General features: G+C 32.5%; 1 protein-coding gene across 2 annotated transcripts in view; it reads right to left on the bottom strand.

Annotated features, from left to right (window-relative positions):
- Positions 1–595: 595 nt before the first annotated feature.
- LOC134695076 (uncharacterized) overlaps positions 596–15,536 on the bottom strand; it is a 68,620-nt gene continuing 53,679 nt past the window's right edge. For both annotated transcript variants that reach the window (XM_063556269.1, XM_063556270.1), the window contains exons 5-9: positions 9,676–9,812; positions 5,023–6,195; positions 4,365–4,389; positions 2,289–2,307; positions 596–1,863 (exon numbers count right to left, since the gene is read on the bottom strand). In XM_063556269.1, the coding sequence (XP_063412339.1) occupies positions 984–1,863; positions 2,289–2,307; positions 4,365–4,389; positions 5,023–6,195; positions 9,676–9,812 (2,234 nt within the window). In that variant the 3' untranslated portion in view covers positions 596–983. The remainder of the gene's footprint in view (positions 1,864–2,288; positions 2,308–4,364; positions 4,390–5,022; positions 6,196–9,675; positions 9,813–15,536) is intronic.

Below are 15,536 nucleotides of genomic sequence, written 5' to 3'. Positions count from 1 at the left end.
TGATGAGTCTATATGCTGCCCAGCAATTCATTATCTGAAGTCATATCGTACATACCGGCCTATACATTTAACTGGTAGTCCTAATTACCTCTCTTCAGACAGGTGGACGACATCCTTTGCCAAATTCACTTTTGTAACGTGATATGCATGAACCAGTTGCCATTTGACGTTAATTAAAAAAATATCAACTAATAACTAAATCAACCAAGCCTTCCTTTCTTCCTTCCTTCAATTATTCATTAATTTTTTCATACAACTAATTAATCGTTTTTGTTTGTTCTTGTCGTAGGGTTGCAGGAATGACACAAAACCATATATATTCTTGGATCTACATTTATCGCATTATCCGTTTTACATGAACTGCGTATGTAGAAATCATGAAAAGTTTATAGTAGTACAACTAAACACGAAAATGAATGAAATGGGAACAAGTTTTAGAATCTATTTTTATTTTAGGAGAACACATTAAAAAGAGATCTAAAAAGACAAAAGAAAATTTCACATACACAATGTATATCAATCCATGCAATGTAAAAAAACAAGACATCACAGACCCAAAACATATGACACAATATTTAACATTTACTCTAATACTTAAGAAAACAAAAAACAATTGATTGATAACACTGTATTTTTTTAAATAGTCCAAAAAAGTAACTATGACAATAAAGCATAGATACTTTAGAAATTTTTAACCAAAAGGGACTTAAAAGAGTAATAAAAACACTACACAGAGTTGTCAAATTAATATGTATATTATATACCGTGACAACACTTATTAAAAGGAACTATTTCATTAAGGATTATCCATTAATTTAAGTAGAATATATACAATATATCAGAACAATAAGAGTTATATTTAACCACACTATGAATGTGTAGTAATGTGTTCTGTTTTGCACACATTATAGTCCAAACAACATATAAGTTTATACGAATTGGGTTTTTTTTCAGAAAAAAACGTAAATGTATTTATTACACTTTCATTTTTTCTTATAAATGTAAACTTCATTATCTGATGCAATAACTATTGAATTTGTTAAATGATTGAAACACATACAAGAGCGATATGTTGACATTTTGATATCTGTTATTTCAATTTCACTTGATTTGTCAGTGAAATCTACCTTGATAGCGTATGCCGAATTATCATCTCCTTTTCTATATAGCGCTAGCACATTCCCTTTTTTATCTATTGTAAGATCTTGTAGATTTGTCGAATCAGAAACAGCACATGTGAATACAATGGTACCATCTCTATCTATACAAATAAGCTTACTATTGTCTCTATCCAGACAGTAAATACGTTTTGAATCAACATAGTAACATATTATATATGGCGTAAAACTAAGTGTAATACGTCTTTTTACACTTCCTGACATATCTAATACGGCAATACCTGATTCTACTTCAACATAAAATTGGTTTTCTATGTATGTTAATGAATCTAAACCATTCTGTATTGCAATGTTAGATATATATGTAATATGTTTTTGTTGAATATCAACTATAGCCATTGTGTAGTATTCTAGTAACACCGCAACATTATTTTTGTCAACTACAACCAATTTATATGGGCTTGATTGTAATTGTATAACAACTCTTTGTTTCCCACTGACAGAATATTTCATCAGTTGAGATGAGTAAGCTACAACTATATCGCCATTGAGTAAACATATTATATCACGTATACATTTTTCTTCCATCTTGAATTTACTGGTCAAACTAAATCTATCGCTGGTAAGATGCATTGAGTGGCTTAGATACTTATCATCGTCATTATGTTTTCTGGAACAGTCCTTACATAAAAATATTTTGCAATCAAAGCACTTGTACACGGACTTGATTTTGCAGTTGTTGCACCTAAACAAGAAAAAAATGAATACTGGTTTCAACGCTAATTTTATCTTCGAACACATTAATTTTACAAATAATTTATTTGAACTTGATACAATAAATTCAAGAAAACGTCTTCGTCCGGTTCAACATATACTAAAAAATAAGCAAATGAAATAATCGTATGTAAGAACAAGAAAGTGTTAAATATTTCAGGACTACGTTTTTCATAAGAGACTGTTTTCTTTTTAAATTCTAAAAAGATAATAATACATTTTCATCCATTAATTTAGTTTGAGTTATTTGTTGAAAATAATGATAAAATTATGCACTGATCTTCGATGAATTTATACAATGCGATGACGTAAATATCTCTCTTTCTTAAAACATTTTTGCGTTTTCAAACATACATATATACCGTTATAATTGAAAATATCAAAAACATAACTTACCTTCTATGGATATTGTTTTCTGCAAAAAAGATGCATTTAAAATTAACAATAAATGTTACAATAAATAAAAACTATGCATGAATTCAACAACTGCAACAATACACCAGTACTATCTCACATGTAAGCAATATTCCATACACGATTAACGAGAGTGAAACATATACAAGTTTCCAATGGCCTTACACATTTCACGTAAAATTGTGTGGTCATAGTTGTTAAATACGTAAATTTTTGGTTTCGTATTCTTTGCTCCTGAGCCCGCTAACACCCATTTAAGCGGATTTTTATGATCACGTTTTACTTCTAAAAAAATAAACTAATCGAAGAAGCAGAATAGTAAATACTGTCTTAATAGTAATACTAAACACAAATTTGACAACAAAACATCAATCTTTGTGATCATTTTCGAGTCCAACGACGAATCAGAATGGGAAAAAGGTGTAATAACAAAAAAATTGAACTCCAAGGAAAATTCAAAACGGAAAGTTCATTAATAAATGTCGAAATCAAAAGCCGAAACACAGCAAACGAATGGAAAACAACTGTCATATAACTCACGTTGCACAGGCATCTCCTTTTGTGGAAAATGGAGGGTTAAACCTGGTTTAAGAGCTTTCTAAACATCACACTTGTATGAAAGAATGTGGGACCAAAACCAGACAGACATAAAAGGTGAAAATGTCAAAATAAAGGTTACAGCCGTCAACATTGTGCTATAACCTCAATCACTTTAAAAAGCAACAAACATGTCAAACACAGAAAATCAAAATTGCACATAGACAAAGCACAAAAGCAAACGGGAAAACAAAAATACAGAAATGGCTTAAGCACAACAACAACATGGTTGTTTGCATAAGTACCGAGACACACGTAATAAGTATATAACCAAAATGGGCTATATAGAAAAAATCAATAATTTACAAAGACAAATAAAGATATCAATAACACAACACTAAGTATGTAAAGATCTTAAACAACATCAGTACCTTGCATCAAAACTTCAAGACAATCATGTTTTATATGTGAAGTTGATATGAATTTTTATATTAGTCTTGGTATCTTCTGATAAACATTTTCTTACAGAAAAAACGAGACGTTCTTTTAACAACTCTGATTCATCAACTTTCTAATCAGACACTGGTGACGTTTTATATAGAAGCAGTAGCAAGCTTTTGAATAAAGAATGACTTGGGAAATGTATATCCTATATCCATGTAAAGTCAGTATATTGCTACAGTTTAGGTGAGAGAAATTGAAAATTTCTAAATTAAAATCGTCTCATTTGTCATTAATTTTGGTACTGATATTACCACTGATGTCAAATTTGAGACATGAGGCGGAGGATGTTGAGTCCATTGTTTTTTTAATTTCTTGATCAGGAGGATAAGTGAAGGCCCTTTAAAGAAACGAAAGAAATATTAGTCTTGAGACGAAATCTTCTTCGCGCAGGAATTAAACCTTCTATCAACTGGTATTGCTCAACATGACATTTCTCATTGAAATATGATGTATACATTTTTGTTTGCGAATGGCTACCTGATAAAATATTCATGGTTTAGTAATGGACGTTAAGTATTATGTTTCTGTCTGTTTTTTTTTTTTTGCTATTGGTAACAAATCAATTCGACAGGCTTAGTACTCTACGATTGATGTCAAGAACCGCTGCCTTTGACATGGTAATGTTTACAATGGATCCTACCTGTCCTACTTGCCCTACAGGGTCGTTAGAGTTTTCTGTAGTCTTTCTTTCTAAATTCTTTTAGTTGAACATTTCGTCGATCAAGAAATAGGTAGAACGTAACAAAATGGATTTCAAATATGTCAATGTGCAAGACAGAGTTCAGGGTTTGCGTCAGTGATTTGTTAATATATCTATGATATATTTTGTGTTTACGTAAACTTGTTGTTGGCAGATATTTTACAGGCTATATAAAATACCTACAAATATAAAAATCAAAATATGAAGTTGAATAGCGAAAGAAGTAATGTAATATTTTACAAAGTAGAAAAAATAGAATTTCATTTTCTTACTAGTCTAAGAAGGAAAATATATGAAAGAGCTGGCATTGTACTTACTGCTTTGTGTATCAACCTCTTCTTCCTGTAATATAATCATTGATATGAGTCAATTCTTAAATAATATCAGCCTGAATTGGATGTTACTTCCTTAGATCAATAAAGTGCTTTTTTCTTTGAGCATATGTAGTGTTCAAAAATTATTTTGTTTCCATTTTAGAAGGCAATCATGTCAAACTAGTTATTCAGGTTACTGGTTAAAGGAATACTCCTTACCTCATATATCTATTTGACATAACCAACAGGCGCACTGAATTCGGTAAATAATTCAAAACATTGGCATACCACAACAAATGAATAAACATTTCACATTTTCCAATACACATAGGAATTTGAGCCAAACTTTCATTACCGTTATTTTTCTTCGAAACCTGATATCTCAATGAATAATTAAACTTAGCAGCAGACACAAAAATACAATGTCATAGGACAATAAATCTAAATAAAGTACTTCTGGTTGATGCAAGTGATTTAAAATGTTCTAATCTAACCATATGTTTTTTTTTATAAAGTATATAAGGCGTTTTTATCTTTTGTTGTCATGTTGACATGTCCTCTCACAAAAATGAAACATTTTACAGTACTGTTTGCAATCTAACTATCGTATTTATGTATAGTTTTTATTAAAACCCGGTTATACAATGTTATATGTACATACGGACAACCAGCTGCTGTATATTTCCTTGCTTGAATGCATTATTTTGTGTTCTCTACATTGGTATTCATCAGTTTCCATTAAAGTCTCCAAATCAATTCTCTTACAAAAGTAAATTCCATCTGAACATTTGAATTTTATTGTATACGTTATGTTAATACCATATCGTTGTTTAACTGAATTGACAATTTCTATCAGTGTCTTTTTGACATCACTAAAACAAACACCTTCGGTACAATTCGACTGTCTGACTTGCATAGCGATAGCATTTTTTGAGAGACAAATAAGAAGTGTTTTTTTACCATCTTTATCGAATCGAAATTCTCCAAAGTTGCGATATATGCGTAGCAGTTTTTTTTCTTCATGAAAAAGTTCTTTGTTTTCCCTAAAACTTACTAATATATGATTGAAGTATGATGGTGGTAAAAAATTAAACTTTAGACAAAACCACGAGGTTCTTCTGTCATTTTGAGATTCTGATATTCCTATTATGTTGTGAATTGGCTCCGCTTTGATCATGCATGGCATATAAAAATTGTTTCTGTCTTCATAGTTTATTGACCTTACAATGATATCAAATTTTTCCATTATTTGCAGAGCGAATTTCTTAAGTTCTGGTGTGTTCAGATCCGGAACTTTTTCCAGGAATTTTTCAATCAACTTATCTGCCAATTCGCCCGTTTTTTCAAGTGCAGTCCATTCTGTAAAACCTAACGTATCATCTGCATACTGATGTGATACAAAACATCTAAATATGTCCACCAACCATTTAGGATCTAATATAATAAAACTTTTCAAATCCTTAAAAAATATAATGTTGCCAATATCGTGTTCAAACCTAAGGAAAGAGTCTAGGTCTACAGTCAGCTGACAGTCATCATGGAAAGAACAACTCTTTGCTAAACGTTCAGCATCAGTATACGAAATGTAATGTTCATGTGACTTCGTATTAATTTCTTTTTCAAGAACTATCCATCGAGTTGGAAGATTGTCTCCCCAAGTTGTTAATGCCTTAGCCTGACGGAAGATATCTTCTCGCAGACTTTTAAACTCGTGTTTATCATCTGATGGATGCGAATTTGATACAAAATGTGGCTTTCGAAGATGCCTTCGTTTTGCATGATTAGATAGGATTCTGCTCAAATAATGTTTAAAATCTTTCTTCTTTCCCTCTACCTGAAAATGAATATAAAGACAGCTAACGACGAATGCAGTAAGATAGGTAAAGAGTTTTGGTCAATGGAAAAGTAAAATATTGTGCGACCACTAGAATCGTTATCATGGTTATATCTGAACACTAGAATCGATATCATGGCTATATATGAACACTAGAATCGTTATCATAGTTCTTTTACTTTTAGTTTTACATGGGAAATATATCAGTAAGTAAGAAATCGTATTAACAGTACTAGAGGTCGGTAATTTATAGACGTATCAATCTTATCATATACGCTGACGTAATTGCATTTGGAAATATACCAAAAAAGCAGTATGTGATCCTGAGCTTCATATCATATATCTCAATAATGCAGATTGGCACACTATTAATGTCTAATACTGATCAATGCTAGAATTTCGGAATTCTGTAGCTGACTTAATTTTTGGAAAATGTGTCCTTCAATTTCATATCATTTAAAAGTCTTTTTCTACATGGAAATATTAAAAAAAATGATCCATGATATCCCACAAGAATTATTTATCCACAGTAGTATCAAATCAGAAAAAATACCTTCTATATTGATGAATTAATGTTCGTAAAAATCGTGCTTGTCAATAGTTACTGTCAACAAATTCGATGTAGCGTAAATATTTGGTAAAGCACCTATGCAGTTCACATTGACATTGCTCATCACATTTTTTTACAAATGTATTTATTTATTTATTGCTCATTTATGATAAAAACGCAAAGGTAAAATATGCAAATATCCTTACATGTACATAAAGTGAAGTTATTAAGTAGTACATTTGTTTTTTTTTTGTTTTTTATTTTGGTGCTTATTCCGGTAAAATCTTGAAATATTTTTACGTTTTTTATAAAAGGATTTTGTACGATATCCGTGCCCTGCCATACATTCGCTCCTGATAATGAACACACAGAAACACCTCTTTTTTGGCAAACACCATCATTTCAAATGTTGAAAGTTTGTGTTTTAACAGGTTCCAATTAGATAAGAAAAAACACAAAAACAAAAACACAACCTTTAATAGTCTTAAGCTCGGGATCACATAATAATTATTTTGGTATATTTGCAGATGCGTATACGTCAACGTATTTGATACTGCTAATACGTTCTTAAATGACCGACTTCTATTAATGACATTATGTTGTAAAAGAGGGACGAAAGATATCAAAGGGACAGTCAAACTTATAAATATAAAACAAACTGACAACGCCATTGCTAAAAATGAAATAGACAAATAGACAAACAATAGTACACATGACACAACATAGGAAACTAAAGAATAAACAACACGAACCCCACCAAAAACTAGGGGTAATTTCAGGTGCTCTGGAAGGGTAAGCAGATACTGCTCCACATGTAGCATCCGTCGTGTAGATTATGTGATAACAAATCCAGTAAATTGTCTAATTCGGTAGGTCACATTCATGAAAGGGAAGGGGATTGTAGTTACGACGTGGGGAACATATCCGATATCATTTGTGAAACATTTATTCCATAACAGTCAACCAAGTCGTGATGGCGTCTGTAAAATTTACGAAGGGATAATCTCAACTTTACCATTTGGAACTCTTGGTTTAATAGCTTCCTTAAATCAATGCTCTCATAAATTGAAAGTAATACTATACCGGTTGACCGAACGGACAAGCTGATTTAACATAATAGAGAAATTAATTGTTATATTATGATATATAAACAGAACTGAGATCCGTATATTTAATTCCTTTAAAGTATAAAGTCTTTTCATATAGGTTGGACGTCAATGACAGAGAGAATTTATTTCAAACAAAGGAAAATAAATACTATTTAATACAACCGAATTCACCAGTGCGAATTGGCTAAAACACTGCATTACACGAATACTTCACTAGTAGCAAGATTTTAGTTTGAAACCGCATTTTGGTCTGATTATATCTTCATTGAATGGACTTACTGCTAGAGAAAAAACGTTCAGATTTTTAAGACCGTTAAGGCGTCGTTCCGATCGATAGTCTCATCAGGTGAATTAGTCCGTTAATACATGTCAAGATTGTCAAGCCTAAATCTTTAGACTTTTTAGACCCGTCAAATACCAAAAGGTAAAATAACAAACATACCAAACTTCGAAGAAAATTCGCTTCGGGAAGTTTCTTATTAAATTAATTATACTTAATAACATGCTTAATTCTCATCAAGGGTAGTCACTATGAAAATATGTAAATCAACCAGAGAAAAACCTTTTTTTCTGCATGTGTACTGTAAGCAATTTTTAACGTTAATGTTCCAAAAGATTATTATATTCATGACGACGTTCCCGAAAATGTAATCTTGTACTGGTATAGACGCGGGTTTTAGGAAAATAAACTAAAGAGTAAGTGTATCTTTATAATAGTGTTGTGTTTTGATGTTAACATGCTAACATGCTAAACATAAATCTGAAAAGATCTCCCGTTGACAGTTGACGATTTATAACTGACTATGAAGAAGATGGGGTATAATTGTCAACGAAAAAACTTTCAGAAAAGATCAAAATCACACAGTAATTAAGTACCAGTCCACCTAAGAATCATGCAAAGTGTGATATATTGAGGTTTTCAGAATCTGTTAAAACAACTTTAGGTGTCATACCACCAATTACTCCCTACTCGGACAAAAAAATAGTGCGTTTGATGTCATTTTTTCACCTAAACTAACCATCAAATTTGCAGAAACGAAACTTTTGTTAAAAGAAAATATATTAAGACCATTTTGAGCCAAATTTGATCTGTCTAAGAGTTTGCATTTAAATTTGAGGATTAAGGTGCTCCATGGTATACTAATTTAAAATTTCCAGAAACCAGGGGATATTTTTAGTGGTACCTCCTTTCGGGAGCTCTCTTCTTTCTTATATGACTTTGAATGTATGTGGAACATTGGCATGCAGAAAGGTAACAACTGTACAATTCAGGATGTACCTAGTTTCTATGAAGTTAAACTTAAGGTAAAATATTTAGAAAGCTGTGAAAATTGCAAAATTTGGTTGAGCAGATAGGGACTTTTAATTGGTGGTATGACACCTATAGGTCACCGTAAAGCCATTAACTATGAGCAAAACCTATACCGCATATTCAGCTATAAGTAGTTCCGAAATGACAAATGTAAAACAATTCAAACGTGAAATTAACGACCTGATTTATATAGAAAATACTGAACAAAAAACTTATATGGTACACAGAAACAAACGACAACCACTGAATTGCAAGCTTCTTATTTGGGACAAGCACACAAAAAATGTGCCGGGGTAAAACATGTTAGCAGGAGCCCCCCCCCCCTTCAACCCCCCCAACTTGTCTTGTTATGTACTAGACTTCTGCTATGAATTAACTCGCATGAACACGATACTTATAATCTGGATATCTTTTACATCTGAATTGAACAATCTTTGGTCGTTGATAATCTGTGCGCATGGTTGAAATCTATAAGGCTCATATTCTACCGTCGAAAGAATAAAACATACCTCTGAAAGTTTGTCGATCCCAGTACCCACTATTATAACCGGTGGGTTAAGTAAGTTATTTTCGTTGTGGTGTTTTGATGTATTTGAATCGTCTCTGCTATAACAGTGTATGTTATCTAACCAGAAGTCAATATATTCTAAAATGAAAAAAAATAAAATAGTGTTATGATATTGTAATTATTATGTTTATTTGTGTTGTCCTAATGTGTGTTGTATGGCCTGATAGTTGCTTACCAAATAATATTATAACTGTGCAGTTTAGAAATCACTGGAACAATCACCGATACTTATGGAATGATTAGAACTTTCTATTTTATTTACATAACGAATCTAGAATGATTCTTATAAAAGATGCGTACTTTAAACTTCTATGTTATTCCAGAAACTTCCGTAAAAGTTCTCTAGAACTTTCCATTTATAGAATGTTCTAGAGTTTTCCATGACAACTATATATATGTATATATATATATAGAGAGAGAGAGAGACTGAAGACTTAGACATCGAGAGACATTAGTATTCACAGCATTTGGATTGACACTTTTATTCTACAAACAACATCATACTGGATTATGACCTTAGTAGTGAACGTAATATTCCGATTGGATTCCGAAAGATTTCCGGATACAGATAAGGATAAAAGATTGGACTCATATTTTGACAGTTAAGTTGACAGTAAAATTTGTGAAATACTTCTTGTAAACTTTTGGATAATAAATATTGTTAAATTTTACTATTGATTTGTGTCTTTTGTGGGCTACAATATAAAAATCTGAAATTAGATTTTAAAGTATCTATGAGGAAACAAATTATAAAAAATTTGGTTATAGACAAATTAGATGACGCAGATAAAACAGCTTGAAATAGAACATACACTTATATTAAACTGGAAATGAAGGAAAGATTGGAAATGGATAAAAAGGAAAAAGAAGATGAATTAAAATCAAAAGAACTTGAAATGAGGGAAAGGCTAAAGATGGAAAAAAAAAATTGAAATCGTCAGAGAAGAAAGCAACACTTAAGTCCAGTCGAAATCAGATTATTTTGATGCAGCAAAAAATACACGTTTGGTTCCGAAATTTTGTGAAAAAAAAACAGTTGATAACTATTTTCCATAGTTTGAGAAAATTGCTAATGAATTAGAAAGCAATATTGGACTACGATGCTGCAAAGTGTTTTTGAGGGTAAGACCGCTTAAATTTACTCCGCACTTCCACCAGAAAAAAGTTCTGATTATGGCATGGTAAAACAGGAAGTTTTGAAAGCTTATGAGCTAGTACCAGAAGCATATAGGCAGAAATTTAGATCATATACAAAGTTTGATTCACAAACCTATGTGGAATTTGCTCGGGAAAAAGACGATCTGTTTGATAAATGGCTTACGTCAAAGAAAACAGATAACAATTTAAATAACCTAAGAAAATTGATGTTATTAGAAGAGTTCAAACAATGTGCTCATTTAGATTTAAAAAACACATTTAGACGACAAAACTATTGAGTCAATACATGATGCAGCTGTTATTTAAGATAATTATACTCTTTTACATAAAAGAAGTTTCAGTGGTCAAAATGTCAATACTTCCAGTGGAACTTACAAAAATCAAAACACTGAGCGTACTGATAGTAAGCCTGTTGCACAGAATAAGAGTCAGTCCAGTTATGATATGTCTAGTCCAAAATTTGATACTTTTGAGAAGAAGTGAATGATTTGTGCTTATTGTAAGAAGAATGTTCACCTGATGGCTGATTGTTTTAAACTCCAGGAGAAGAATGAACGAGATAATAAGCCGAAGTCCAGTCTTTGTACGACACCATATATTACCAGTGCGTTGGAATGTCCTGCGAGTCAGGCTTAAGTCCAGTTTTTGTGATTATTTGGAGGAATATAAACCCTTTATGTCTGATGGGTTTGTTGCTATTGTTGATGATACCACTCTTCATCCTATTAAGACTTTACGGGACACTAGAGCTTCTCAGTCTTTATTGTTAGAAGGTATGTTGCCTTTGTCTGAGAAGACTTATAATGGTGCCTCAGGTTTGTTGCAGAACCAATTGTTACCAGTGAACCGGTGGTGGATGTTAAATCACCTGAAGATGATGCTAAATTGTATCCAGCTTGTGTTGAAACTAGGGCAATGGCTAGAAAACAACAAGATGAGAATTTGCAAGAAGACCAGTTTGATTACATGGACCTTTCTGACACTTTCCTAGCTGACATTGAAAGTCCTGGTTGCTCAGAAAAGGCCATTATAAGACCAACTAGTGTTAACAAGAAGGTTATTATGCAATGGCCAGACGTAAACAGCCATTCATTAGACCGAAAAACTTTATCCGAAGAACAAAATAAAGACCCTGAGGTTCTTCAGCTCAACCAGAGGGCTCAACCACAAGAGGAAGAAGACAAAGTGGCCGAATGCATTAACATCAGGACAGCATTTTAATGAGGAAGTGGAGGCCTCCTAATGCTACCCCAGAGGAGGAATGGAGAGTGGTTTACCAAGTGGTGGTGCCTAAGGTTTATAGGCAAGAAAATATTGGTCTTGCCCATGACACCCCCTTGGCTGGACACTTAGGTATAAAAAAGACTTGCCTAAAGATATTGCAGCATTTCTACCGGACCAGACTTCGAAACGATGTTGCAGAATACTGCAAATCATGCCATATATGCCAGGTTGTTGGTAAGCCTAGCCAGAAATACCACCAGCACCACTTCTGCCTATTCAAGCCTTCGACGAACCTTTCAGCAGAGTTCTAATTGACTGCGTTGGATCTTTACCAAAGACAAAGACTGGAAATGCGTAATTATTGACAATTATGTGTACATCTACTCGCTTTCTTGAAGCTATTCCGCTCAGAAATATCAAGACACCTACTATCGTCAAAGCTTTGATCAATTTTTTCACATGAGTAGGACTTCCTAAGTCTATACAGTCCGACCAGGGATCAAATTTCATGTCAGGATTATTTCAGCAAGTCGTATACCAGTTAGGGATTGCTCAGTACAGTTCAAGTGCTTATCATCCAGAATCTCAATGTGCCTTAGGACGTTTTCATCAAACATTGAAGAACATAATTAAAACTGTTTGTCTTAAATTTGACTGAGACTGGGATGATAATGTTCACTTTCTACTTATTGCGGTCCGAGCGGCTGTTCAAGAATCCCTTGGATTTAGTCTCTTTGAGTTGGTATTTGGTCATACTGTTAGGGGACCGTTAAAATTGATTAAGGAAAAGTGGCTTACTGAACATACTGACTTGAATCTTTTAGACTATGTATCTAGATTTAAAGAAAAATTGTATACTGCTAGTCAAATTGCTTAGAAAAACTTTAAAAATGTACAGAAAAAGATGAAAATATGGTATGATGAAGATGCCAGGGACAGAGTTTTTGAGCCTGGTGATAAAGTACTTGTATTTCTGCCAGTCCCTGGACATCCTTTACAGGCTAAATAGTGTGATCCTTATACAATAGAGAGTAAAATTAATGATTTGAATTATAATGTAAAAACTCCAGGTCGGCGCAAACAAAATAGAATGTGTCATATTAATATGTTAAAACCATATTTTGAGCGTACTTATGTATGTGAGAGTAAACAAGTTGCCACTTTAGGCCTGGTTAAATTGGAGAACAATCATAACAAACCAGATATAGATGAACCTCCTTTCAATTCTAAAACTATGGAAGAGACAGTTGGATTGAAAAATTCAGAAATTTTGTCAAATTTAGATTCAAAACTTGCACATTTGTCTTTTGATCGTAGAGAAGAAATAAAAGCTTTGGTTTTTTCTTTTAAAAATATTTTTTCCAGATGTGCCAATCAAAACCGCTACTGTGTGTCATGATGTTGATGTAGGAAATGCTCCTACAATTAAGCAACATCCTTACCGTCTAAAGTTATGAGAAAAGAAATTTAATATATGGTTGACAATGATATTATTGAGCCGAGTAATAGTGAATGGAGCTCTCCTTGTCTCCTTGTGCAAAAACCAGAAAAAAACTTTCGTTTCGTGACTGATTTCAGAAAAGTAAATTCAGTCTAAAAATCTGATTCCTATCCGATTCCAAGGATAGACGATTGTATTGACAACATTGGTCAGGCAAAATTTGTCAGCAAATTTGATTCGTTGAAAGGTTACAGGCAAGTTCCATTGACACAGAGAGCTCGTGAAAAATCGGCTTTTATTACACTATATGGCTTATTTCAATATACTGTAATGCCGTTTGGTATAAAAAGTGCTCCAGATAGATTTCAAAGAAAGATAAATAATGTTATAAAAGATTTAGACTGCTTTTATGCTTTTATTGATGATCGTATTGTATGTAGTGATAGCTGGAAACAGTATTAAACACATTTGTATGATACTTTTGATCGATTGTCACATCAAATTTAACTGTAAATCTTGGTAAAAGTCAATTTTGTCAGGCCACTGTTGATTATTTAGGGCATACAGTTGGCCAAGGTCAAGTGAAACCTATTATGGCAAAAGTGAATGCCATTATTAAATTTCCTCCTCCTACAAATAGAAAACAACTTATGAGATATTTAGGCATTTCTGGTCGTAACAGAAATTTGGAGCTCGTCCGGGTGACAGAAATTATTCTATTTAAAATTTGTTTAGTATTTTTATTATAACTAACCAACAAAATTCTACAAAATGGCATTTGATGCCGTTAAATTTTGGAAAACGCCAGACCTGGAGAAACCAGACATTTTTTTGAAATCTAAGAAAGTAACCAATGCAGTAACCAGATCAATATTATGAGAATCAGAGATAGAAGGAACGGGAGAGGAAGTTCTTAAAAACTTTTAAAGGATCGAAATCTACGTGGAATCTCGTTGAAGACCGATAATATAACAAGCATATTCACGACAGATAATATGCAACAGCAAGTGATTAAAATCGGAAATTAAAGCAAATGCAATTAACAGCAATATTGCATACATTTCAAATTCTACAATGACCATCTTTACCACAAGACACGAAGAAAATTCTTAAATATTTACTTATACAATGCGCTTTGATGTTGCGAAATAATTAAACTCATCATAAATACCAGGACTAAAATTAGTATTCGCCAGACGCGCGAATATTACAAAAGACTCATCAGTGACGCTCGAATCCAAAAAAGTTAAAAAAAAAAAAAGGGCAAACAAAGTACGAAGTTGAAGAGCATACGAAACCAACTTCCTAAAAGTTTTGCCAAATACAGCTTAGATGATATATGCCTGAGGTAGAAAAGCCTTTATAAGTATTTAACAAAAAAACAAAAATTTGTAAACAGTAAATTTATAAATATAACCATATAAATGATAGTTCTTGTCACACGGCCGACACTCGGCTAACCGAGAGATAGGTCGGTTAATCTATATTGAGTAAGCGGCTATATCGGCGGTGGGTCTGTTAATCGGGTTGGCTAAAGTTTGTTAATCAGGTGTTATCGTGAAAATCAGTGCATGGTCAGCATGTTTCATTGTATAACTTTTTAATTATATTTATATCATAAAAACTATTCATGTCTGACAAAATGATTTGGAGTACTGAATCTAGTGGTGTAATTATTTTATTTCTTGCTTCAATAAACGATCTATAAAATGAAAAGGCGAGTTACTCATCAGTAAATTTATACACATTTTACACACACAAAATGTACACAAAAATGACAAGTTGGTTGAGTTAACTTACATGCAATCTTTTGAACATCAAAAAAAGACTGGCATTATGTTTGTTTACCATATTAACATCCATATGTGAAAAATCTACACGAAAAACTGTATGTTGGTGACATAAATAAATTTTTGATAAAAATATGGTCTGTTAATGGGTCGGATGTATAAAACTCGGTATGTTAATTGGTCTGTTAA

This window comes from Mytilus trossulus, chromosome 13 (genome assembly GCF_036588685.1).
Source record: "Mytilus trossulus isolate FHL-02 chromosome 13, PNRI_Mtr1.1.1.hap1, whole genome shotgun sequence".
Classification (NCBI taxonomy): domain Eukaryota; kingdom Metazoa; phylum Mollusca; class Bivalvia; order Mytilida; family Mytilidae; genus Mytilus; species Mytilus trossulus.
This window is presented reverse-complemented; position numbering and strand designations above follow the sequence as displayed.